This window comes from Malaclemys terrapin, chromosome 13 (genome assembly GCF_027887155.1).
Source record: "Malaclemys terrapin pileata isolate rMalTer1 chromosome 13, rMalTer1.hap1, whole genome shotgun sequence".
Classification (NCBI taxonomy): domain Eukaryota; kingdom Metazoa; phylum Chordata; order Testudines; family Emydidae; genus Malaclemys; species Malaclemys terrapin.
In genome coordinates this window covers 43,076,127-43,101,156 of record NC_071517.1, presented here as the reverse complement: position 1 = coordinate 43,101,156, position 25,030 = coordinate 43,076,127, and the positions used below count along the sequence as shown (strand labels likewise).

General features: G+C 49.4%; 1 protein-coding gene across 2 annotated transcripts; it reads left to right on the top strand.

The window, feature by feature from the left end:
• Positions 1–178: 178 nt before the first annotated feature.
• PPP1R10 (protein phosphatase 1 regulatory subunit 10) lies at positions 179–25,030 on the top strand. Of its 2 annotated transcripts, XM_054047429.1 has the most exons (20): positions 180–595; positions 1,192–1,598; positions 14,795–14,912; positions 16,167–16,253; positions 16,612–16,747; positions 16,896–16,947; positions 17,053–17,130; positions 17,448–17,618; positions 17,948–18,053; positions 18,520–18,629; positions 18,875–18,975; positions 19,150–19,297; positions 19,645–19,800; positions 20,070–20,316; positions 20,825–20,900; positions 21,245–21,442; positions 21,924–22,035; positions 22,495–22,596; positions 22,939–23,454; positions 23,936–25,030. In XM_054047429.1, exons 3-20 carry the CDS (start codon positions 14,806–14,808, stop codon positions 24,043–24,045), a joined length of 2,613 nt encoding a protein of 870 aa, XP_053903404.1. In that variant the 5' UTR covers positions 180–595; positions 1,192–1,598; positions 14,795–14,805; the 3' UTR covers positions 24,046–25,030. The 2 variants fall into 2 exon arrangements, with proteins under 2 accessions (XP_053903405.1, XP_053903404.1); XM_054047430.1 differs by lacking the exon at positions 21,245–21,442 and having other exon boundaries at positions 179–595.

The following is a 25,030-nucleotide window of genomic DNA, read 5'->3' as shown; positions in this document are numbered from 1 at the left end:
AACAAATCAAAGCTGCCTTGGCAGCAGCCATCTTCTTCCACGTGACCACCGCGTTGGTGCGGTCACGCCTTTACTTGTTAGTTTATTTTTTTTAACGCCACACCTGACTCGATAACTCGCTACCGCGTGGGCTCGTCGGTTCGAAAGAAATGTTGTAAGGATTAATAGTTTTCGTTTGAAAAGGGCGGGATGATCACTGCGCATGCGCTGACCCACTCTGTTGGCGCACCTGCGCACACCTCGGAGCGGAATAAAAACTGCGCCACAAGCTGAAGACAATACCGGGCGTTGGCCGCGCATGCGCACAACCTTCAGGACGACAGCTAAGGGGAAATCAGCCGACCAGACCCCCGCGCATGCGCGGTATAGAGAGTCTCGTGACACTTCCGCAAGGGCGTTGCCTGCCAGCCAAGCCCGGTCACCCCGCCTTTCCCCTTCGCGCACGCGCGCTGGGGCCCCTTCCTAACTGCGTCACAACCGTCGCCGATTTTAAAATTGATTTTCGAGCTTGGATCCCGCTCGCCCATCGAGAGCGGACCCCGGCGGTGTGTTTCGCTAGCGGTTTTAAATCGGTTCTCGAGTAACCGGCCGTTGGGTAAGAGGGAGGAGGGGGAGCGGAGAGGACGGAAGCTTTGTTCTCGCGCCGCAGCGCCAGCCGCAGGGGGGCGGGGCCGGAGGGGGGCGGGGCCACATATAAAAAGCGCCACTCGCGCGGTGTGCGGCCATTCTGGGGTCTGGTTAGAGGTGAGTACTGAGCTCTTAGGAGCGCTAGGCTGCGGTACAGGGCGGGGGCGGGGGGAGGAGTGGTTTGGGGGGCTGCTGTTAGCCCTTCTGAATGACCTTGATCATTAATAACTTCTGCTGCTAATTAACCCCCTGGGTCTGAGGCAGGGAACTGGGGCTTTTAATTGAAACTGGGCTTCATCTGAACCAGGAAACTTCCCCCCCCCCCCTCCAGGGGTGGTTCCCCGATAATCCCCATTTTCGTTCCCAGACCCACCCACCCCTATTGGTCCCACAGATTTGCAACAATTTATAACAGGCCAGATCCCAGCGGTTTAAAAGCAAATCTGAAAAATTACGTTTTTGCCAAATTTTGTATTTTTGTGGTTAAAAATTTGAGGGGGGGGGTGCCTTTTGTGTCTAAAAATGCTCATTGCGGTGTTTTTTTTCCCTTTTCTTCTGTTCTAGGTTGGTTTGGTCTTGAGACTGGCGTCGAATTTGCTACGAGAAAGAGAAAAATCCCCCCCCACTTGGTCCTTGGAAGACACAAAAAAGCAGCCACCATATTTTCGACCGTCCTTGGGAAGCCGTTCAAATTCTTTGTGACCTGAAGGAAACTGCCACTTAAACATACCAAAAGACCAAACAAAAAATAATTAGCAACAACCTGTCCTGATCCTTTTTTTTTAAATCTAGCAACTTTTTGCATCTCTTTATCTCGACAAACCACCAAAAATCCCCAAAAAGTTGCTGTATTTTTTTAAAACCATGACCAAAAACAAATCAATTATTTTTTTTCTTTAAAATACACCACTTTAATCAAACAAAAAATTAACAAACTTTGAAGCGCTGTCGACGAGAAAAATTATTGGATAGTAAGTGTCGAATTTTCAACCAACTGACCAAAAAAAAAATTTCCTCCTCTGTACCAAAAAGAATTAACGCCAGGAAGAAACCAAAAATGTGTATATAATTGAGAGGAAAGTAGGCTTTGTTTCAAGATGGTTAACCCTTAAACGTCAGGCATTTTGCAAAATATGAATGCATATTTATAAGGAGTACGATGGTCTCTTAGACAAATCCATCGTCTCCACGAATATGAAGGGTTAATGAGCTCCCATACAAAAGATGGCGGTGACTGAGCCATAAAGTATCGCTTCTTTGTGTGGGAGACAAGGAAAATGAGCAATCTGTACATAAAGATTGCAGGGTAAGGCTATAAGTGGCAAGGGAAGCAAGAAAGATCTATGGCATTAGACAATGATGGGTTGGTTTAAAAAAATAGTTAACCTTACAGTGATCTGTCAAATCCATTTCTATATTTTTAAATTCAATGTAATTGTTAGTTTTTTTTGGTGTGATTTTATTTTTTTAGAACCCGGAGAACCACTTTAATAATGTATTTGCATATATATGTAGTAGCTGGGGAGAAAGGGCAATCTTTAAGAATTGGGTGGCAATCTAGAAATAAAGATTGCAAGAGTTGGTTTAAAAAAAAAAACTTTCAAATTTTGTTAAAATTCAGTAACTTATTTTTTAAAAGATCAACATGAAATTTGATAACAATTAGACTCCAATTATAACAAAATCTAATGTGCTTTTAAAAATGTGATTCTCGCTTTCTATTTTCCCCTCCCTACTAAAGATGGCGAAGCTGTTTTGTCTCCTTGTCTTTGTTCCTGGCAAGCAGCATATTTTTTTTTGTTTTTGGTTTTTGCAGGTTGATCCCATTTTTACCCCCCCTTTTTTTGCCCCTCCCATACTTTGGAGGGGGACAAATTCGCCCCCCCCCCATGATGATGGGGAGATTCTGTAGTGAATCTTCGGCTCACATTAACAAGAATTGGATTCCCCCTTTGTATTTTTAATAGGTGTAGCATTGTAGGATTGAGATTATAGGATACAAAGCGGGGTGTGTGTGTGTATATATAGATATGGTGGGGGCTGTATTGTTATATGAATTCCCTCTTAATAGATACTGAAGCCTTTTTGTTTGTGTTTTTTTTTTTTTCCCCTCCCCTCTCCCTTGTGCTTCTAAAATGGCGTCTGCCTCATTTTGTCTCTTCCTGTACAAAAGCGAGAACCCATGGGCAGGGAGGTGATGTAACGAGCTCTGAGCAAACTCCTCCCACCGACTGGCTTGCGTTTGGAGGCATGGGATGGAGGGAATGAGATGCGGGCGGGGGGGAAGAAGGAGGGGAATGCACCGAGCGCGCGTCCCCCACCCCCCCCTTTCCCCTTTCTAAACTGTTCTAACCAAATTCCGCTCCTGGCTGTTTCATCTACAGGAATTCTCTAGGTACAAGTTAATATATGAGTACAAAGTATGATCCTAAGTCCACCAGGCTTCTTTCTTTTTATAGGTTTCAACATAACCCCTGAGTTTGGACCTCCTCTCTCTTGTCTGTCTTATCTGGCTGTATTTGTAACTTACATTGGTTTCTATCCAGCTTCCATGCTCAGTAAAGCAGACGGTCTGCTTTGTCTCCCTCCTACTCTGGGATTTCACTGGTACCTTTTTTTAGACTTTCCGAAGGGAAGTGGGGGAGCATTCCTTTTGATCAGTTAATGTAATCTGATTTGTTATAACAGATGTGAAATGCTATCACTGGACTCCAAAGGTGCTGTACATAACCCACAAATCTGTTGTCAAGGATATTCTGGGGGTGGGAGGGGTGCGTGCATTTTCTCCAGCCACACACACCCCAAGTGTCTTGTTGGGCAGGGGAAAGGTAAAAAGTCTTGTATTCAATTAATTTGCCACATTCCACAGTGCCATAGTTCCTGTACAATGTACTAGGAAAAGAAGTGATCATTAGGAAAAAAGGGAAGCCCTCATCAAAGGGAGGGGAACAGCCACAAATCACGGGTAAGCAAACCTTTCTGGTATTAATTACATTTCACAACCTTCATTTCTGTTCCAGACCACTTTGCTTATTTCTTTTTGATTCTTCTTCCATTGTCAACTCCGCGCAGTGACAGCAACTGATGCATGCAGAGGCTATAAGGATATTTTGAGTCTTGATTTAAGAGCTTGCCAATCTGTTAAGACAACTACAAATTTAATTTTTTGAGACTTTGCATTAGAGAGATCTGGTTTCTTTTACCAGAGCCAACCCATTGGATCTGCATGAGCGTCCGATAGCTTTTAACCAAGGAGAGGCTGCTTTTGTGACTGAGAGGTTTTTTTTTAACTGCTGGATTTTTTTCTGGACTGTTTCTAACATGAAATGGGACTTCACAAGGCAGATTTTTCAAACCCAGCAGGTGAAATACCTGCTGCAGTGTCCAGTGGTAGCATTTCATGCAATGTAAAGCAATTCAGCATTTTAGTCTCATGGGGACTGAACACTATACAGCCTGTAGTGGCCTGATCTTGAAGCATTGAGCTGCAATCCTGTTGAAGTCATTAAGAGTTGGCCTGGGTGCTAAGTTTCTCTCAGGCTTGGGTCTTAGCTGCTGTATGTATAGTGCAGGTAGGATGAGGTAAGTTGTATGCAAGCAGCAAATTTAGCAAAGGCCTTGTAGAGATTGTGCCAGATGGGTGGGTCCGCTTAAGGCTGGCACGGTGGGACCATTCGCTGTGTTGCAGTTGTGTGCACTTCTAAATTTCCAAGCGCACAGAAGACTAATGGAGATGAAATATGCTAAATGAGGAAAATAACAAAAGATCCAACCAGAGAGGTTGATGAAAGCAGCAATGGCTCTTGCAGCCTCTTAATAGGAATAGAAAATCTATTTAATTTTTTGAGAAAAACATTCAGTGAGGGGAAACTTTTTTTTTTTAACCAAACACTAGGAAATAGACCAGAATCCATTCAGACATTTAAATGGACAAAATCAATTACGTGAGGGTAAATGTGGGTGAACACACAGTGGGGACTGTCAGTCAGGTAATAGGCCTGCTAAAACTTTCTCTTGCCAGAAGCCTAAATGATTGCCAAACTAGATGTTTATTCTATGCAGCCAGTGATCTTTATCTAAAGAGAGATCAATAAAGGTTTGGCTAAAGATGGCTTTTAAAAGTATTTTAATACCACACTTTTTAAAAAATCCCAATACATGAAGCTTTTGTACCTTAGTAGCTCTTGACAGGTGTTAAGAGCACCTGATGTTTACTGAAAAAGGAGTACAGCTTCTGCTAACAGGATTTTTGTTCTAGAAGTCCTCTGCTCCTGCTGTCTTTCTTCCCTCACCTTCCTGAAGTTATAATCTCATGGTCTTACTCATGTGGGTGAAGATACGAGATGGGGTTGGAGAAGTAAGACACTGAGATGCTAAAGGGACAAAGATACTGTGCAGAAGCTGAACCCTTTGCTGTAGCCTAGTAACCTTGACAGTCACTGGCAGGTTCTCTGTCATATTTGAAGCCTCAGTTATGCTGAGACCATATGTGGACAACATATTGTAAAGATCTGACTTGAGGTAGCTTGGCCTCTTGGTGAAACTCAGTTTAGTGTTTAGACCCCCCAGGGAAAATAATTCAGGTGTGAAGAAATCAATAGGTCTCTGAACACATGGGGGTCCAAATATTTAAATTTAAATATCTGGCTGAATTTAATTTTTGTTTTAACTCTGCTGTAGTCACTTCAGTGACTATTTTGTCCTTTCAAAGGGAAGGGGAGTAAGTACTGTGGTTTTTTAGAAACATAGAAACAAACTAATCCTAGTTTCCTTGCCATAGGTGGAAGGGGAGGATTATCCTGTTAGAGCACAACGCTGGGAGTCAGGACTCCTGGTCTGTGCCTGGATTTGGGAAAGAGTGTAGATAGTGCCAGAGGATTTGGTGCTTGGGGCTCATGGGTCGGGTGTCTCTTTTGATGGGAGTGTGGTAGTTAGGAAAAGGGACGGGGGAGGGGGGGGTCTTTAGGAGTCCGGACTCCTGGATTCTAACCCTCTGGCACTGAAATGGAGACATAAGCAGATAAAGAAAAAGCCACTAGCTCGTTTTCCCCTTACCCAAAACTACTGGGGACTGAAGTGGGAAAACACCGTGAGGCTTACTTTGTTGTTGCTAGAGTGCTTTGAGAGCCTCAGAAGGTGTTACAGAAGGGTTATTCCATCAGGATGGTTTTAATCATGATTTAACGAACAGCTGTTTTTGTAACATTACAGTAATTGGCAGTCTTCAGTCACTCCCCAGTGTTAGGGATTAGAATACCAAGTCTTAAAAATCCTTTGTGATATATATATTAATAGGATTATAGGCTATGAAGATGTCTGTCTTCATTGGAATAAAATCCTGATTTCTATCTCTAAACTGTAAGTACAAAACAACTCTCCCGGTGGTCTCCAGTCACATGGGATCTAACTTCTCAGCTGTACTGGAACGCTACTTGCGGAGGGGTTTAAATCCTAATAGATCAGTAGCTGTGCTTTGCTTGTGGTATGTCATCTGTCCTCTGTATCTTTCTATCCCATCCAGACCCTCAAGGCTCTCTATCTGTGCCATGTCCATAGCTGCTTGTAGCCCCTCTGGATACGCTTACTTCAGTAAATCCCATCACCCATAGCATTCAGAAATTGACCCAGTCTGTGCAGGATTCCTTTGTCTTTGGAGGCGGGAGCGCACAGCTGTCTTTCTCTTAAATTGGCACAGCCGTGTAGTTTTGATGCTCTTTACGTCAATACTGACTGGCTAGATCTTGGCAGTGGATAAATATAAGTCTCTCTGAAGAGAGTCCCTTTTGTATGACCCACTGCTTAAAATCCGCTCCCTATGTCCTCCTTGGCTTATTATTGCCCATAGGCGCTCTCATTAGCACTGGGAGAAATTAACTAGATCCCTTGCAAAGGGGTGAACAACAATTTCAAATCTAACTGGATTAAAAACTTTTCCATCTTTTTCACTCTAGGCTCTCAAGAGATGGAGTTTAAAATACAAGGCTGAAATCGTAACATCTAAAAATGCCTTTATCTGTGTTTAACGTCAGCTCAAACCCAAAGGATATTTTGAAATCTGTCATGGGAAAAAGTTTGGTTACTTCCTCTATTTCTCACAAAGGAGCAAGCTAGTTCATATTTTGTTTCTATTCAATTTCACTTCTGGTTCTCTGCCCTTAAAGCTGCGATGTTTGGGTTGCAAATTGGTGGTTGTTGCATTTTGCTGAACTTGTAAATTTTAGTCTGCTTAAAAAATGTCTTTGTTCTTGTATCCTTTTAAGTGATAGTTAACCAGTTCAATGATTCATGTTCTAGGATAACTTTTTTTTTGGCTAAAGTGTGTACCTAATGCTGCTCTTCCCCCTTACCAGCTTGACCTGTAATGATTTTTTTTTTCAGAAGGAAGTAATCTATTGACGCTCATACATTGACTGTACCTTGTAATTGATCATGCTATTTGTGTATTTACAGAAACTGCCTTTAATGTTGGGTAGAAATATGTAAGAATATTGCTTAAAAGTTCACATCACTGGAAGCGTTTCTTGCACCATATAAACTGTAGGCCTGATGTTCAGACTCACTGACTTCAGTTGGGATCCTAGATAGTCAGGATTTCTGAACATCCATATTAGGATTTGGCATTGAAAGCTGATATTTATCACACACTCGGTTCTGCAAATACCACAAATTGGTTTCTGCCCTGCTTCAGGACTAGTTCAGCAAATGTTGTCGATGTTTTATTGTTCAACCAGGATTAGAATTAATGCTTGGGAGACTTAAGCCACTCACAGTTGAATCACTACTTTTTTTGGTTAAATTCAGAGTGCAGCTCTACTCAGAGAAGCAACTCTGTAAAAAGGCATTGTGTGGCTTTTTGTCCCAGAACTCTAGATCCTGTTTAGTCAACTGGCAAATAAAATTGGCTTTCTGCCAGCCCTGCAAATTCAGGCTGGGATTCAGTTGTTAAGTTAGGTTCAGTCTTGTTTTCATCAGGAATAGATTGTACAAATTAAGTTCTGCCTTCATTTAACCTGATTTCAGTAAGCTTACCCACATGTGAGTGCAGTTACACTGTAACTCATGGGTGAGCCTAAAATAGAATGTGGCACACTCCCTTAAAGCCTTTTTGGTTCTCTAGGGCTAACAGGGATCAAATGTGTTATTATTAAAGTTAGCAGATCTGACTAATATACACACAGGAATCAGAGAAGATGCCTTTAGTCACTTTAAAGAGTAGGGCCATGCCTCAAAGGGTTTTAGACTAGATCACCCATTCCTTTCAGTGGAGGTGAACACCTAAGACATCCTAGCCAAATTCTTACCTGTTCAGGTAATTGTGCTTACCTTTGATTAGCATTGTGTGCCATAAACAGCTACAATGTACCACCCCAGAGGTGACTGCATTTCAGGAGCTGGAGTGAAGTGACTGAGCTGTAGCTTGTTTTTTGTGGGTAGCTGCTGTCTGAGAGCAATGTTTGTCCTAAGCCTGCTCCTTCCTATGTCTGGCAGTGGAGTCTAAAGTCAAGTTTGGTTATTTCCATGGCCAACAGCAGGCCAAATTTTCCAACCAAAAATTCCTTAATTGTAGAAAGCCTAATCTATTGCTCAGTGCCCAGAACATGTGCAGATCTGAGCATTCAAATGCAATGATTAGTGTTACTTTTAAAACTAAGACACTAATGCCAGAGTATGACTAATACCATGGGATCTGTTTGGGGCGATAGGATGAAAATGGTAACTAGGCAACCATTTTCCATTATGTAAATTTCATATGAGGCATTTCTTCTCCATGAAGCAGGGGTATATTGACCACACAAGTTTTGGTTTCTCTTCAGCCATTGACACTGCTTTCAAATCAAATGCCCCTGTTGGGGAGGAATGGACGGAGACATGCTGCTCGTGATGTGAACTTCTAGGGTGCATGCAAAAAAGAGAAACTCTGGGCAAAGTCATGAACATTTTATCTGTTTTTCTAAAGCTTTGCCAGGAGTTTCTGCTAAAACTGTTGACCTAAGATTGCAATTTCCTCAAGATAACAATAGAAAAACTGTTTTCCTATAAAAGCAACTTAAAACTGTTCTTTAAAGTGTTTCTCTTCTGAAGCATATTTCTAAAATGGCATCTTGTCAAATCACAGATATGCCTTTCTCATCTAGCGCTTTTCATCAGTAGATCTCAAGTGCTTCACAACATTCATAGTCTCTCAACACTTCTGTGAGGTAGAGCAGTGCTATTATCCCTGTTTTACACATGGAGCATGAGGCCTAAGGTCACACAGGAAATCTAGTGGAGTGGGGAATTGCACAGAATTGGGAACCTTAGGTTCTAGTGCTCTAACACTGCGCCCATATTAAGATGTCTGATTGCAGAGCCAGATTTGTTGAGCTCTTGAGACTGAGGACAGAATCAGACCAGCAGAATCTCTCTAATGGAGATGCACAAGCGATTTTAAAAAAAAAAAGTTGCTTATCTGATCCTGGGTTGGGTTTGTAAGGAACCAGGTAGCAAAAACCTTCCTACGTGTATAACCTGACATGCTTGATTTGGGATCATGGACCCACACAATGCCATTTCCTAGCAGCTTTTCAGAGTGGAACGCTATTTCCTTTATACCTGGGCTGGTTGACGCTGCAATAATCCATGTTCAGAGTTTGTAACTTTGACATGTTGCTTCAAGCCCCTTCCAGTTAACTGTGGGTCAAGCTATTGGCCCAGAGAGTGGGATCAAACTAGACCTGTAGTTGGCTAAAAGTGGACTTCAGTCTAAATTAGGCTTAAATGTGTAACTGAAACCTTAAATATGCTTTTTGATGTTTTCAGAGGTGAACTCAAAGGTCTTGCTGGGGTTCTCAAACTGGGGGTGGTGACCCCTCAGGAGGTTATTAGGTGCAGGTCATGAGCTGTCAGCCTCCACCCCCTGCTTCACCTCCAGCATTTATAAGAGTGTTAAATGTAAAAAGTGTTTTTAATTTAAAAGTGGGGTCACACTCGGGCCTGCTGTGTGAAAGGGGTCACAGTACAAAAGTTTGAGAACCGCTGATGAAGGCTTGAGTTTAGGATAGGGGGTCAGTCATTTTAGGAGAAAAAATGCCATCTGGTTTGAGGCACAGGACTCCTGGGTTCTAGTTTAGTCTCTTGAGCACTCCTGGGTTCTATTCCTGGCTTGAAGACAGACTTCCTGTGTGACCTTGGGTAGATCATATATATATAGATCTTTATATTTTTGTCTATAAAATGGGAATATTAATTTGGTTCCCTAAAGACACTTTTTCTCCCCCACTTTATATCTAGTTCTTAAAATGCCAGAAACTCCAGGCTTCTCTCCTGGGTGAAGGGACATAAGCGCTATAAACAGGTTTAGACTTTCTATTCAAGTGTTAATACCTTGTCTATCACTGTGGTAGGAGTGCATATTGAACATTACTTCAAATGTAAGCTGTAGGGACCAATCCTGAAGAAGGAGCCTTCCATCTGACTTCCAATTTCTAACCACTGGCTTCACTCCACTTGCTTATTGTACACCCCTGTCTAGGTGGAATGCCAAGAAATCTGGAGTTTGGATTTCTCTGATGCTTAGAGGGGGGGGTATCTTGTCAAAGTATGAGATTTATGTTTAAGTTCTTACCAAGCCAGTTAACTCTTAACAAAACCTTTGCAGTTTGCCTTTTTAACAGATGTTCAAGTTATCTTTAAAGAGACTTGAGCCAAACTTGCCATTAATCTTTTTTAAAAAAAAAGCTTTTAGTAAGTTTCCATGAGTGCTATAAATTCCAGTAAGAGCAAGCATCTCTATCTGTACCATAGGCAACCCCAAATGTGTCAAGCTTTAGCAGTGTGCCAAAGTGAAATTGAATAGAAACACGTCTTACTGCTTGAGCTGAGAAATATTGGAAGTAAATAGCAGAAACAGTAAAGAAGAGAGCTAGAATTTTTTTAACTTTCTTTTGATTTTAGTCTTATTCAGGCAGGGAAGGGGTTGATACCACAGGAAATTTCTTTTAAATTGTCTAGAAACCGGTGATCTAATGTTTGCTCACAGTTGCCGAGGCTATGGTGTCTTAGTCTTTCCTCTGGTGTCCTTTAGTCAAGTACTGCACTTATCAGAATAGTTGCATATGCTAATACACAGCTGTTGCAGCCTGTCATCTGTGCATATATCTGATGGGTGTGTAGTCTTTATTAATAGAACTTAAAATCTTTGCTGGGAACCCTGAGCAATGGAAACTCCCACTCTTCTTTACTATGCCCGGTAGCGCCTTGGGGAATTCACATGCTCGCAGACCTTCCTGCAGCCTCAAGGCAACAAAGTGGAATCCTTATTTGTTATCTTGGTCAATTCTGTGTATTGGTCCTTATTCTGCCAATGAAGCAAAGGGATCTCTTATTTGTAGATCTGTCTAGACTTATAACTGTCTTATGTCTGTATGATTCTATCTCCTACTCTCTCGTAATCATAGTGCCTGGTCTTCCAGCATGGAGTACGATCAGGGCATCAGGTGGGATTTCCCTACTGGGATGAAATTGCCATGGCTAAGTTCTCCTGTGTACATAACTCTGTGTTTGATCTCTTGTGTGGATGGTGACAGGTGTCGGATTGGCAGCCCTGGAGACTGAAGTCCTCTCTTCACCAGCAAAGCATGTCCAAGCCTGGCAGCGGCACTGCGAGCTTTTTTCCCCTGCCGAAGCGCATTTACCTTGCGTGTGGAGGAGGCCACCTCTGGGGGGTGAGAGGGGAATTCAGTCTCCATGGCCTGTCCCGCTCTCCGCCGAGGGCTGCAGGCACAGAGACTTCTCGGCATGGATGCCTTGCAACTGGACTGACACCCCGTACCCCCCAAACTGATTCCCCCCCAAGCTACCGAACAACCGTCAGCTGGTAACAACTTTCCATCGCTCCCTACTGTCTAGTTTTGCTCCCACTAAACTCCTCTGCCCAGTAAGTGATGGTGGATCTCTGCAGTTAACTTGGAGAGAGACTTTATTGGGGAGGAGTTCACACCAGACCTTGGAAGAGCTGGCTGTGGTTGGATATTTTTCCCCTCCTGCTCGGAGAAAGGACTTTGCTGAAAAGGCAGCGACGAGGGGATCTCTTCCTTCAATGTTGAATCCAGTCTCGATCAGCCTGCCACAGTCAACAAAGTTCTGGAACTCAGCCATGCTGCCCATCTGTGTGTGTGTGTAAATTCTCCCTCCTCGCGCCAACCCCTCTGCTCCCCTAAGCAAAGCTGCATTGGCAGCCTACACACAGCCCCGCTTGTTTCAGTGCTGGGTCTCGGTGTCTATGCCTCACGCAATGTGTGTGTAACTTACCAATGGGGAGTATGTTGCCTTAGTGTCACCAGTTACCATCGACACTAATCATTCCTCGCTGTACAGCACGGGGACTGTTTACGCCTAGGCAGCTACACTACACTTTCACCCCACCCTCTGAATAAGGGTAACATACAAAGGCAGATCTGTTGCGTGTTGCTGAAGCAGACCCAGCCAGTGCATCTCTAAGCAATGTCCCAGCCCTGGTCCTGCTTGTCCACTTCTGTTGTAGTTTAACCTGTATTGTGTTACAAGCTTCCCAGATAGGCAGTAGCGTAAGGGTGCATTAATCTATCCACTGCTCTATACTGCAAGCAGTTTTCATTCCAAGGGGTGAGTGCAGTGTCTCCTAGTGGGAACCCCTCTGTGTTCCCTGGGGCAAGAATTAAGGGGTGGCTGTTGCCACCATTAAGGAAGGCCGAGCTGCTTAACCTCGGCTGCTGCATCCTAGTCACCTGTAAACTGCCATTCCTGTCTGCACCAAAACTCAAGCCTGTACTAAGGGGAAGTAGTGTCTGCTCTGTCACTGCTCAATTAGTCAGTTGTTGCTTATGCATGCTCCACCTTTAAGAGGGACAGCAATAGTGTATTTATGCTTCCCCTCTTCTCCCCACCCCGCCCCCCCAGACTGGGTTGACTGACACAAAATAGCCTGACTTTAAGCCAGTGATTCCTGGTCTGTGCAGTCCTCAAATCCCATTTTCTCTTCTGTAGCGTAGGAGCCTGTGACAGAAATACTACAGTGCCCGAGACTGGGCTCTGGCCCTCATGGTGGGGGTAGGAGGAATGTCTGCCTTGCTTGCTAATCAAGCCCTTTAAAGGGCCGTGGCCAAGACAGTTTCTCCAGTTAGTCTCTTCAGACTGACACTTCTACCTTGCTCCCACGGTGTGGCTGTTCTTGCACTAGGGTCTGAGACAATTTAACTAGCCTGGTCAATTTCACTTTCCCAGTCTGTTTAATTTCTCAGTTCTAGGCAGGGCATGCAATGCCTGGGAGAGGTGTGTGTATATCTATGGGTGAAGGTGTCTCTCTTCAATGAAATTAACAAGATTTATGAAAACACTTAAACAGGACAATTTTTAAAATCAAATTTTGGGTGATAAAGCCTTTCCAATGGCCTTTTAACTCAGCTCAGTCTTATCTGAATCTCCCACTAATTGAACTGAATTTTTTGCTGGCATCAACTCATGCACTTCAGACACACTGTTTACTGTTAGGATATCTACCTTAACCCCTTTACATGCCAGGGATTCACACCATCGTTGGTCTCATTGGGTCTGAACGACCTAACGGAAATGGTGGTGTGATGATGTGTAACATTCATCCTGGCAAACAGGATAATTTATCCATGCATGACTTACTTTGCATCATCCTGACTTTGGGGAGAGAGTCAACTTTGTATGGGCCGTTTGCCAGTTCCCCTTGAACATTGTTTTCCCAGCATCTACCCTGAAAGATCTGGTGTAACGTACAGAGAAGAGAGCTCTGTCTGGACCCAACCCTTTTCCCTTAATATATATACTTTTTTCCTCCTCCTGGCAAACCTAAGAACCAGTTGAACAATAAAGCCAAACAGATTAGATTACCCTACCATGGTTGTTGAAACTAATCAGCTTGTTTCAGGGTGCCTTCCGTATCGGGATGCCGTGAAGAATTGCATGAAGGAACAACTTGGCAGAGTGTTTTCCCATTGCTTTGCTATTGTGTCCTCTGCATTTCTTGTGTGGATCTGTGGCATTTTTGCTGTTTTAAACATGTACCTGTAACTTGGTGCATTACATTTCCTAAAAACCAAATAAACTTGTTATTTATTTACAATTTGTAACTTGTGGATGTTGGAAGTGTTATGGAGGGAAATTAATAATAAAAAAAAGTTAATCTTTTTTTTAATGGCATAGCCCAAAATACTTCCTGTTGATTATTTTTATGTCTGGGGTTTTTTTTGTTTTGTTCCAATCCAGGCCTCTCTATTTTAAAAAGAACATTTCTTTAGTAACACAGACGGTTTACTTCTGCAATGGCTCTTTCTAACAAATGAGATTCCAACACAACCCACTGCCCTCACTCAAGTAGAACCTTTTTCTTTAGTATGTAGGTAATCCAATTTAGACTGAAACTTTCAGCTGCTGATGTATTTTAGGCCCCATTCTCATAAACAACATTGCATCTCAAGTCAATATTAGCTTTGGTTATCTCTCTAAACCACTGAATATTACAAGGTTTAGACCCACACCTCTCTTCTGATCAAGGTCTACTTGGATATAAATTCCTTAGTGTGCAATAACTCCTAAACTAAAAATTAGTCTCCGAAAAACATCAGCATTCTCCTCTGTGGTTTGTCTAAAAAGAGAATATCGACTTGAAAACACTATTATGTGTTTGTTCACATTTCAATAAATGGTATCTTGCCATAAACTTGTTAGTCTCAAGGTGGTTGAGTGGGAACATTACTAGAAAGCCCTTAGTGAAGATACTCCCTGCTCTGGATTTTCCCCAATTGGCTGTCCCTTTGTCCTATTTATTTCCTAAAAGCTTGGGGGATATTTGATCATAGAGGAGACAGATTGGTAAAGAATAAACCTCAAGTTCAGATCCATCCTGGTTAAGGCCCTAGGTAGATACATAGATATGTGCGTATGTAACTGCGAGTGTGCGGTTAGGGGAAAGAATTCTAGTTTTCAAATGCTGGGAACTGATGATCTTTGCCAAGTGGGTTCTCTCTTGACTGGTGGCAACAATAGGATAATACTTTGTACTTGTATAGTAGCTGTACCCTTCCTGATCAAGTTTTGATTCCACTTATCAGTGCAATGATATCTCTCTGCTCTTTGCTGAGAGTAACCCCCCCCTTTTTTTTTTCTTTCTTTCTTGCTTCAGAACTGTCCATCATGGGCTCTGGACCAATCGATCCTCATGAACTCCTAAAAGGATTAGATTGCTTCCTGGGGAGAGATGGAGAAGTCAAAAATACAGAAGGGGTCACCAAGATTTTCAAGTAAGTCTCCAGTTTAAATGTGTGGTTTGAAGGATTTTTAGCATGGCAGGACACAACATGGCAAAACCTCAGTTTCCCAGAGCAGAAGTAAGCAGCTTGTGCTGTGAGAAAATGACCCATCAGAGCAAAGATGTTTGTTTGTTTTAAAGTAGCAGCCGTGTTAGTCTGTATCCGCAAAAAGAACAGGAGTACTTGTGGCACCTTAGAGACTAACAAATTTATTAGAGCATAAGCTTTTGTGGGCCACAAGTACTCTTGTTCGTTTTAAGTCCTTTCCTTTCCTATTCTTATTTATTAAATGCTGATCTGCTTGTATGATGGCTAGCATTAAAGTTGTTGGGGGTTTTTAAGGCAGTTTAGGGGGTTTAGTCATGCAGAGGCCAGATTCTCAGCTGGTGTGCATCAAAGTAGCTCCACTGTAGTCAATGGAGCTGCCCTGGTTTAAACCACCTGGGGAATCTGGCCCCATTGACTCCAGTGGAACCACAGCTGACTTGCACCAAGTGGGGAGTTGGCCTTGGGTGCCATCATCTTCAATGGAAGTTGTGCATCCAAATCCCCTAGGCTGCTTTGGAAACATCAGCCTTGCCTCTCTTGTAACTCCATCCCCTTCTTTCAGAAATGCATCCAGTCCTCTTCCTAAATGTTATTGGATCCTGGATCTCAGTGAAAGTCCCTTCCGCAGGTTGCTTGAAGGCATTTCAGTGTATTCCAAGCACGCCTAGCATTCATTCCCAAAGCTCTCCCACAACTGCCTTGTTCTTCAGGGTGTGGACGAGGCATTGGGCAGCTCTAACTGCGCTATAAAATATTTAACCCCCAACCCCCTCAAAAACCCCTCTCCAATTATAGGGAGGTGTGTGACGTTTGCAGAACATTTTAATCTTGGGCTAGATCCTCAACTGGAGTAAATTAGTGAGGCTCCCGAATTTAATGAGAATCCCATCCACTCTGAGCCAGCTGTTGCCCCTGGCTGGGGCTGGATTAGAGCCAGTGCCCACTGGAGCAGAAAAGCCTCATTCCCATCCCCTCTCAGCCAGTCAGTCCCCCACCAACGGGGGGCCAGATTGGAGCCAGTGCACCACAGAAGGGAAAGAAGCCATATGCTGTTCCCACATGAGTCCTGTTAATCCTTCTTCTTGGCCCCCAAGCCTACGGAGTCTGATTTCATGGCAGTTTTTTTTGCCATGTGCTCTGATCTCTCTGTACTGCATCAGCTCAGCTTCTCTTTCGTCTCTCCCTTCCTGATTGCAGTTTAATGAAAGACGCACAGAAAATGGTCAGTCGCTGCATCTACCTGAACATCCTGTTGCAGACCCGGGCGCAAGACATCCTGGCGAAGTAAGAGTCGTGGAGGGTTCCATACAGAGAGTGGGGCCTGGGAGTCGGGTTATCCCTAGCTCTGGGAGGGAAGTGGGGTCTAGTGGGTTAGAGAAGGGGGAGCTGGGAGTCAGGACTCCGGGGTTCTCTCCTCAGCTCTGCCACTCACTGCATGACCATGGTTGGGTGTCTTTTTTCCTCTGAGCTGCAAAGTGATTTCTCAGGAAGGTTATGGGGTTTTAATGACCCATCTCTGGCAGGTGCTTGGAGATCAATCCTGGGCTGTGAGGAGTAGGCAGAGATGGTACAAAGTTCAGCTGTAGCCCATGGCGGGGGAAAGGTATGACACCAGCACTGACTGGCTCCACTCTCATCCCAGGTTCATCCGCGTTGGGGGTTACAAACTTCTCAACACTTGGCTCACCAGCTCCAAGGCATCCAGCAACGTGCCCCTGCTGCAGCAGATCTTGCTCACGCTGCAGCACCTGCCCCTCACTGTGGATCACCTGAAGCAAGTGAGTAAAGCTGCTGGCGCCCTCCCTTCGCAGTCAGTGCTGACCCGGTGGCCCAGTGCGGCGCTAGGGGGCTCCATGCTGCAGGGAACAAGGTGGGGACACTGTCCCTTGCGGTCAATGCTGACCTGAACTCTCTGATCTCTTCCAGAACAACACAGCGAAACTGGTGAAGCAGCTGAGCAAGTCGAGCGAGGACGAAGGTAAGAAACCGCCCTGTTGCGTGCATGTGCACCGTGCCTCCTCCTGTCTGCTGGAGCTCGGTGCGAGCTGCCCTGCTGTAACATCTGTCCTCTCTCCCCTTCCAGAGCTCCGCAGACTGGCCTCCATCCTCGTCAGCGACTGGATGGGCGTCATCCGCTCCCAGAGCAGCGCGCAGCCTGCGGGTGAGTCCCGCCCCTGAAACACGTGTAGGAGACCTTGATTGAAATGATGGGGCCCCAGACATCCTAGCCCGGGCCCCTTGGCCCACTAATGGGCACTTCCCCCTCCCCGCAGCATCCTGGGTCTGGCCTCTCTTGCCATGGGATCCCTGCCACTCTACTGCTCAGTGGCTCCTCCCATAATACACTTCTCGCGGCCAGACGTGGGCAGGCTGCAGGCTATTCCCTGGAGCCTGAGGGTGGAGGAGCTGTTGTGGTGGCATCTTCCTTTGGGATTTGAACCCCCCAGGAGCCTAACCCTCCCCTCCCCTTCCCTGCAGAGCGAGACAAGAAAAAGCGGAAGGAGGAGAGTAAGGGCAAAGCACCTGTCCAGGAGAAGCCTCAGGAGGCCAAGGCGGAAGCCAAGGCTGAGGAGACGCCGGAGAAGAAAAAAGAGAAGCCAAAATCGCCACGCACCACGGCGCCCAGCCATGCCAAGTTCCGCTCCACTGGTGGGTACTGGGAGGGGCATCTCTCAACTCCCGAGGGGAGTAATCGGCCTAATCAAGGGCAGCAAACTAAGAGACCTTGGGTGGGATTCTGTATGGCTGTTCCCCAGTTGTCGCACCCCAGAGGTGGCTGCATCTCAGGGCAACTGCTGGTCACTGTGCAGCTGTTCCCCAGCAGCCCAACCCCACAGGTGGCATTTCTGTATTTCTCCACTGGGTGACCGATCCCAGCATAAAAATCCTTTGGGATCCTTGCAGATGAGGTACTATGGAAATGTATGGGGCTTATCCCCTTGCGGTATTCTGCTAACCTGAGCTCCACTTTGCTGTAGGGTTGGAATTGGAGACTCCCTCACTGGTTCCTCTGAAGAAGAACCCCAACGCTGTAGTGGTGTCTGAAAAATACAACCTGAAGCCGATGCCGATAAAGAGACAGAGGTAGGTCTGAGCATTCCCCCCTGCTCTGCGGAAAGCGTCCAGACCTTGCGCCTGTGGCTTCCTCTGTCTGCCTCACCTTTACACTCCGTTCCTCAGTCCTGAGAAGCACTCTGTGTGGAACTAGGAGGCAGGACTCCTGGGCTCTATCCCTGGCTCTTGGGAGGGGAGTGGGGTCTAGTGTTTAGAGCGGTGGGGGCTGGGAGGCAGGACTGAGTGCTGATGGGATTTGCCCGAGGCCGTGTGTGTGGTACAGGCCCAGCATTGGTAACCTTCCCCAAGCCCCCCCTGCTTGCCCCTTCAGCCCCCTGCTAAGCACCTCTAGGGTTGTGCTGTGCTTTCTGTGCTCTTCATGCCATATCGCAATGTGATCTGGGCTTGCCCGCTCCTTGCTCAGGGCAGCATCTGATCCCTTTCCTGGGCCGTGGCCTCAGCGTCTCAGTACCATGTCTGCTTTTCCCTCTCACAGCACGTCCGCCCCCTCTGGAGACAATCCACCAGTAGAGAAGAAATACAAACCTCTGAACACCACCCCCAACAGCACAAAGGAAATCAAAGTCAAGATCATCCCTGCGCAACGTGAGTACATTGAGGCCCCGATAGTCAGGATGCCTGGGTTCGGTCCTCAGCAGTGGGCGGGGAGTGGAGTCTAGTTGTTGAGAGTTGCAGGGGTGGGGCTGAGAGTCAGGACTCCTGGGTTCTTATCCCTGGCTCTGGGAGGGGAGTTGGGGTGTAGCATGGCGGAGGGGCAGGATAACACATGAAGTTGCAGGTGCTTGGAGCTTTCAGTTTGCGTAACCTCTTTCATTCCCCCCTCTCTGCAGCAATGGAGGGCTTGGGCTTCCTCGATGCCCTTAACTCTGCTCCCATCCCGGGGATCAAGATCAAAAAGAAAAAGAAAGTCTTGTCTCCTACAGCAGCCAAGGTACAAACGCCTCAAGATGGGGAATGGGGGCTGGTGGGTTAGAGTGGGGGGCTGGGAGGAGGACCCCTGGGTTCTGATGTCAGCAATGAGAGGGGAGTGCGGTCTGGGGCAGGGGCTGGGAGTTACTGGTTCACTTCCCATTACACTGATCCCACACTTCTCTCTGTGTCCCAGGCGAGCCCGTTTGAAGGGAAGCCAGCACCAGAAGCGAGCACTGCTAAACCATCCTCACCAGAGCCCGCTACTGCATCCGAGCCGATGGAGGTGGATCGGCCCGGTACCCCTGTGCCGGCAGTAGAGGTCCCAGAGCTGATGGAGACCGGTAAGGATGGGGAAGGCGTTGGAGCCGACGGGTTCTATTGTGCTAACCCTGGGTGGGTGGTAGGTGTCAGCCCAACATCCTGGCTGTGTTGGATTAGACCTGATGTTGCCACCCAGGAGGCCATAAAACCCCATAATGCATGTGGCCAGGTGTGCCATGCCAGCTGGGATACAGCTGCCTTGGCCGGGGTGGAGGTAGCCCCTGTGTCAACTGTGGGGCTGCGAGGACTGTCTTCACTTGGGGGTCCTGGGTTGGGCTCAGGAGGCATTGGCGCCGGTTGTTAGATCCAGGCTCCGTGGGTGGGTGTTTGTCTGATCGCTGAGCCGTTCTGTGTCCCGTCCCCGCAGCCTCGTCCGAGCAGAACTCAGACGCCAAGCCGTCCGAGAGCGCTGCTGACTCCACGCGGCTCACCAAGAAGGGCAAGAAGAAGAAGACAGTGACTTGGCCTGAAGAGAGCAAGCTGCGGGAGTACTTCTACTTCGAGCTGGACGAGACTGAGCGAGGTGAGTACTGGGGTGGGGGCCTTTCTCTCTGGGGTCACCCGCTCCCACCCGGCACTTGGGGTATGGGACATGGGGCCTTTCCCTCTGGGGGTGCCTGCTCTGCTCCAGCACCAGGGGACTACCTGGCTTCTGCAGGTGGGAAAAGGGATACAAGGCTTTTGAACTCCTATTATGGAGTGGGGGTGTCGCACCCTTCCCATCGGCTGGACGGCAGAGGCCTGTCTGTCCCCTGACTAAACCCCTCCCCGTTTCTTCTCCTCCCCCGGCAGTCAACGTGAACAAGATCAAGGACTTTGGCGAGGCAGCCAAGCGGGAGATGCTGAAGGATCGGCACGCCTTCGAGACGGCACGTCGGCTCAGCCACGATGCCATGGAAGAGAAGGTGCCCTGGGTTTACCCCAAGCTCATCGACCTGCCTAGCCCCCTGGTGCAGCCGGGCAGCGGCAGCCGCGAGAAGTTCACCCAGGCCGAGAGGGAGAAGGGCATCCTGCAGGAGATCTTCCTCTCCAAGGAGAGGTGGGTGTGGCCCTGGGGGGCAGGGCAAGGGGTTGGAAGAGTACTGGGGGTTCAGGCCGGGGCGCCATTTCCCAGTTGCACAATGTAGGCTCTTTGTCCCCCCTTCTAATGGTTGCACTGTGCAACAGCCAGTGTGTTAAATTTAAGGCTGCCTACCTGAATCCAGCATGGCTCTGTCCCTCTCTAGCGGCATATGAGCCGGTTGCTGCCTCTGAACCTGTCGACCTGGTTGTTCGACTGTTTTCAGCTCCAGAGGTCCCAGCAGATGACCCCACCAGGGGCCTCTCCAGGTTGCTGGGCACCAGGATGCCCCTCTGACCCTTCTGTCTTTGCTTCCCATGGCTGGTAGATGCTGGGTGGATGTGTGGACCAGGCCTGTGAGGCCGTGCTGGGAGCTAAGGGGTGGGGGAGTGGGGAGGCATTAGGCTGTGCTGAGAGCCCCATCAATGGGGGGCTATGACCACATGTCTCGGTGCTGATTTGTGACCAGCATCTCTCCTCTCCGCAGCGTTCCAGACAGTCCCCATGAACCCGACCCGGAGTCTTACGAACCCCTGCCGCCCAAACTCATCCCACTCGACGAGGTACGTCTGGCTCAGGGCCCCGGGTTCTCTACCCTGCTTTGGGGGACAGAAGGAAGGGGCCTGTTGGGGTAGAGCAGGGGGATTGGTAGTCAGGACTCCTGGGTTCACTCCTCACTGTGGAAGGGGTCTAGGGGTTAGAGCAGAGGGTTCATTTCCCAGCTCCCTGGGGACCCCTCCCCGCTCTGTGTGTCTCTGTCTCCCCTGTATAAACAGGGATGGGCTAGAGAGAGGCAAAGGCCCGGGAACCTGAGTGCCCAGCCGCGACCCCCAGCCCCTGAGGCTGGGGCGTCCTCCCTGCCCTCAGCCCATCCTGACTCCAGTGTCTCCTCTGTCCCCTCTCTCAGGAATGCACCATGGACGAGGCCGCCTACCAGGAAGGACTCGACCCGGCCGCCGCCTCGCAGTCTCCCGACGGAGCCGGGGCCTCCAAGCTGCCCCCAGTGCTGGCCAACCTGATGGGGAGCATGGGGGCCGGCAAGAGCCCTCAGGGCCCCAACCCCAGCTCCTCCATGAACGTGCAGGAGATCCTCACCTCCATCATGGTAATTGGAGCTGCTGCGTAGCCTGACTGACCCTATAGGCTCCCCGTAGTGGGAGGGTCCAGCACCAAAAGGGTAAATGCTGCACTGCCCTGTGGGTGGGGCCTCCTTGGCCCATCTTCCCCCAGAGCAGACCATCACTTCCCCCCCCCTGCCACCCCACTACTGCTGGAGCGGACCATTGGCCTGCCTCCAGCTTGGTTGAAGGTCCAGCATTTTAGCGGGAAGGGGAAACTCGGACAGTGCACCAGCTGAGGAATAGTTGGGGTGGGGGGATGCATGGGAGAGTGGGACTCTTTCCCATCACTCCATTCCCCCAAAGCGGTTGGGTCAAGCCAGCCCCTGGCCCCAGCTAGAGGGGTTAGTGGACTAGCACAGCGCCCTAGAGTTAGAGGTCAGAGAGAGCTGAGGGGGTATAGTGTGAGTGGGGGAGAGGAGGGACACTGTCTAACCCTGCTCCACCTCCCCCCTCTTCCCTACACAGGGCGGGCCCAACAACCACAAGACGGAGGAGCTAATGAAGCAGCCGGATTACTCGGACAAAATCAAACACTTGCTTGGCAACCTCCAGACACAGCCCCCAGGGCCCTCAGGAGGTAAGAGACCTGTGGGGGGCACTGACCCTGTTCCCACCTCCCGCTCCTAGGAGAAAATCATGTCCTGCCGGTCGCCTTCTGGGTTCTGTTTCTTTGCCTTGTCTGTCTGTCTTGATGGGGCGCCTGGGACTTAGAACCATCTGCTCCTTCAGCTCTAGGGGCTCTGGCAGGCACGTAATCCGAAGGACGTGACCTTGCTCGGTTCGAAAGGCTGGGGCCAGGGGAGAGCTGGTGCACCCAGCATCTTGATGACGTTGTGGGTGTGCGAGTGCATGTCTGTGTGATTTCCTGCTCTGGGGGTTCCAGGGGAGGTGGCCATGTAAACATATTCTGGGTTAGGATCGGAGGTTGCTGTGAAGGGATGGGAAGTGGATCCCCCTATTCCTCTCTTTCTCCTCCTCCCCCCCCCATTGTAACCCCGTTGGCTGTATTTGACCCCTCTGCTCTCTTGTCTTCCAGTGCCCCACGGGCTGCTGGGCCCAGGGCCTCTCGCCAATGGATTCCCACCTGGACCAAAGAACATGCAGCATTTCCCTCCCGGGGGGCCAGGACCTATGCCTGGTAAGCAGGGAGCTACCATCTTCTGGGGGTGGGGCGGGACTGTCAGACTTTCAGCTGGAGTGTGCCAGAGTCAGTAGGGCCTGCTAACCCCAGTGCAGTGCTAGGAGGTGCTGTGTTGCGGGGAGTGGGGTAGAGGCTCAGTATGGGACACTGCCCTTGCAGTCAGTGCTGGCGCCAATTCCCCAGTGCGGTGCTAGGGGGCGCTGTGCTGCAGGATGGGGGGCTCAGTAAGGGGCACTGTGTGTCATGGAGCAGGGTTGGCGTTCGGCAGCAGGTGTTTTTCTGCCCTGCGTGCTCAGACGAGGGGTCTCTAACCTTTATGCCTCTCTCTTTCTCCCCTAGGTCCCCATGGTGGCCCTGGGGGTCCCAACATGCCCCCAGGTCCCGGCATGCCTGGCGGGCCCAGGATGATGGGTCCTCCCCCTCCCCAGCGAGGCGAGTTCTGGGATCCCCCTGACGGCGGCATGCGGGGAAACCCCCACGGGGGTATGCGAGGGGGTGGCCCTGGCCCGGGGCCTGGCCCAGGCCCTTTCCACCGGGGGCGAGGCGGAGAGCCCCCCTTCCGAGGGCGAGGAGGAGGTGGGCGCAGTGGCGGCCCCCCCAATGGCAGAGGCGGGCCCCCTAACAACGGCATGGGTGGAGGAGGTGGCCACGGCGGTGGCGGCCACGGCGGAGGTCACGGCGGCCATGGTGGAGGCCACGGCAGGGGCCACGGCGGCCATGGTGGAGGCCACGGAGGCGGCGGCGGCCATGGTGGAGGCCACGGAGGCGGCGGTCATGGCGGTGGCCACGGAGGAGATCACGGCAGAGGCCACCCAGGGGATCATGGCCGGGGTCATGGTGGAGGCCACGGAGGAGGTAATTGCAGGGGGCTTGGCATGCCCTCTAGGGGGAGCAGAGGGCCATGGCTTTGGAATGGCCCTGCCCCTATGTGGGAGGGGCCTGTGAGTGCTCCCTCCCCTCCCCCGTTTTTATCCAGCAGGTGGCGAGGGCCAATGGGGGAGACCCAGCATGCATTGCACCCATTCGATCCTGCGGGCCCTGCTCCTTGGGGGCGGGGCCCAGAGCGGCAGAGACCCCCTATGGGCCTGTGAGAACAAGGGAGACGGTTTCAGCTGCAGCATTGCATGCTGGGAGCTGTAGTTAGCTCCTGGTGGCCCAGTTACGGTGAAGCATTGCATGCTGGGAGCTTTAATCTATGCTCCTGGCAGTCTGGGTTAGGGTGGAGTGTTGCATGCTAGGAGCTGTAGTGTCTCCCCCATCCCCTGGCCTGCTCTGCCACCTCTCTGGCCGTGCCCCACCGCTGTGGCTGACCTGCGCCCCGTTTTCTCTCACGCAGACATGTCGAGCCGCCCCGTGTGTCGCCACTTCATGTTGAAAGGCAGCTGCAGGTACGAGAACAACTGTGCCTTCTATCATCCCGGAGTGAACGGGCCGCCCCTGCCGTAGCGCCTGGGGCCCTCCCCCCACCCTGCCGACGCCCCGTGAAACCGCCCAACACAGCCGCCCCCGCTTCATGGACTCTGGGGTGCCTGCTGTCGGACTTGGGCTGCATCCACCACTTATGGCTTCTGTGAGGCCTTGTAACGCCCAGGGGAGGGAAGGAGCAACCCCCCCTGACGGCTGCTGCTACTGAGGAACCACTGCGAGGGGAATTCCCCCCGCCACTCCGCTCCCTCCTGTGTTGTTTCAACCTGATGGAGGCGCTGATGGGACCTGACTCCGCGCCCCCCCCCCCCCCCCCCGACTTTTTGCAAGCACAAGAGCTGCCGCCTGCTCTGGGACCTGGGGGCAAGGGGAGCAAAGCAAGTTGTTACCACTGTGTTTATCTCTGTGGAACCAGCAAAGGTGTAAAGGGGGGGTTGCCAGGCTGCCCCACCCAGCTCCGGGCTGTGATCTGTTTGCGCATTTGCCTGCTGCAGACCTACTCTGAAGACATTTTGCCTGGGGAGCCTTGGCCCTGAGGAGCAGCCGGCCACACTGCTCGGCTCCCCCAGAAATACTGCCCTCCTCGGGTACGTGGTCCGGAGACTTCTCCATCTGGCAGCAGCAGGATACCAATCCTTCGGTTGGGGAGGAAAGAGGTCCCTTAACCACTGCCCCCCACCCACTGAGCAAAGGGGGTGCTTAACTCCACCTCCTCAATGGGGTTATCCCACCACATGAGTGAGAACAAGTGGGATCAGAGCTCCTCCCCTTGCTGTAAATACCCATCCCCACCCCGCCGACTGCGGACACGCGACTCCCCTTGGTGCTAGTGAGTCGTTGGGGGGGAGGGGGGGGGGCGTGAAGCTGTTTTCTGTGAAAACGGACTGACTTTATTGCTGTTGGCATCTGGGGGCTTGGTTTGTTTCCTTTCCATTGTTTTATTTTTTTACGGTCTCTCCCTGAGACATGGACTGTCCTCCCCACCCACCCACCCCCCCCCACTGGT

Excerpts from the sequence above, each read along its gene's own strand:
- PPP1R10 (XM_054047429.1), top strand. The coding sequence starts at position 14,806 with ATGGGCTCTGGACCAATCGATCCTCATGAACTCCTAAAAGGATTAGAT. Across the intron at positions 17,619-17,947 it reads TGCCAAGTTCCGCTCCACTG|GGTTGGAATTGGAGACTCCC; the intron begins GTGGGTACTGGG and ends ACTTTGCTGTAG. Across the intron at positions 18,054-18,519 it reads ATGCCGATAAAGAGACAGAG|CACGTCCGCCCCCTCTGGAG; the intron begins GTAGGTCTGAGC and ends TCCCTCTCACAG.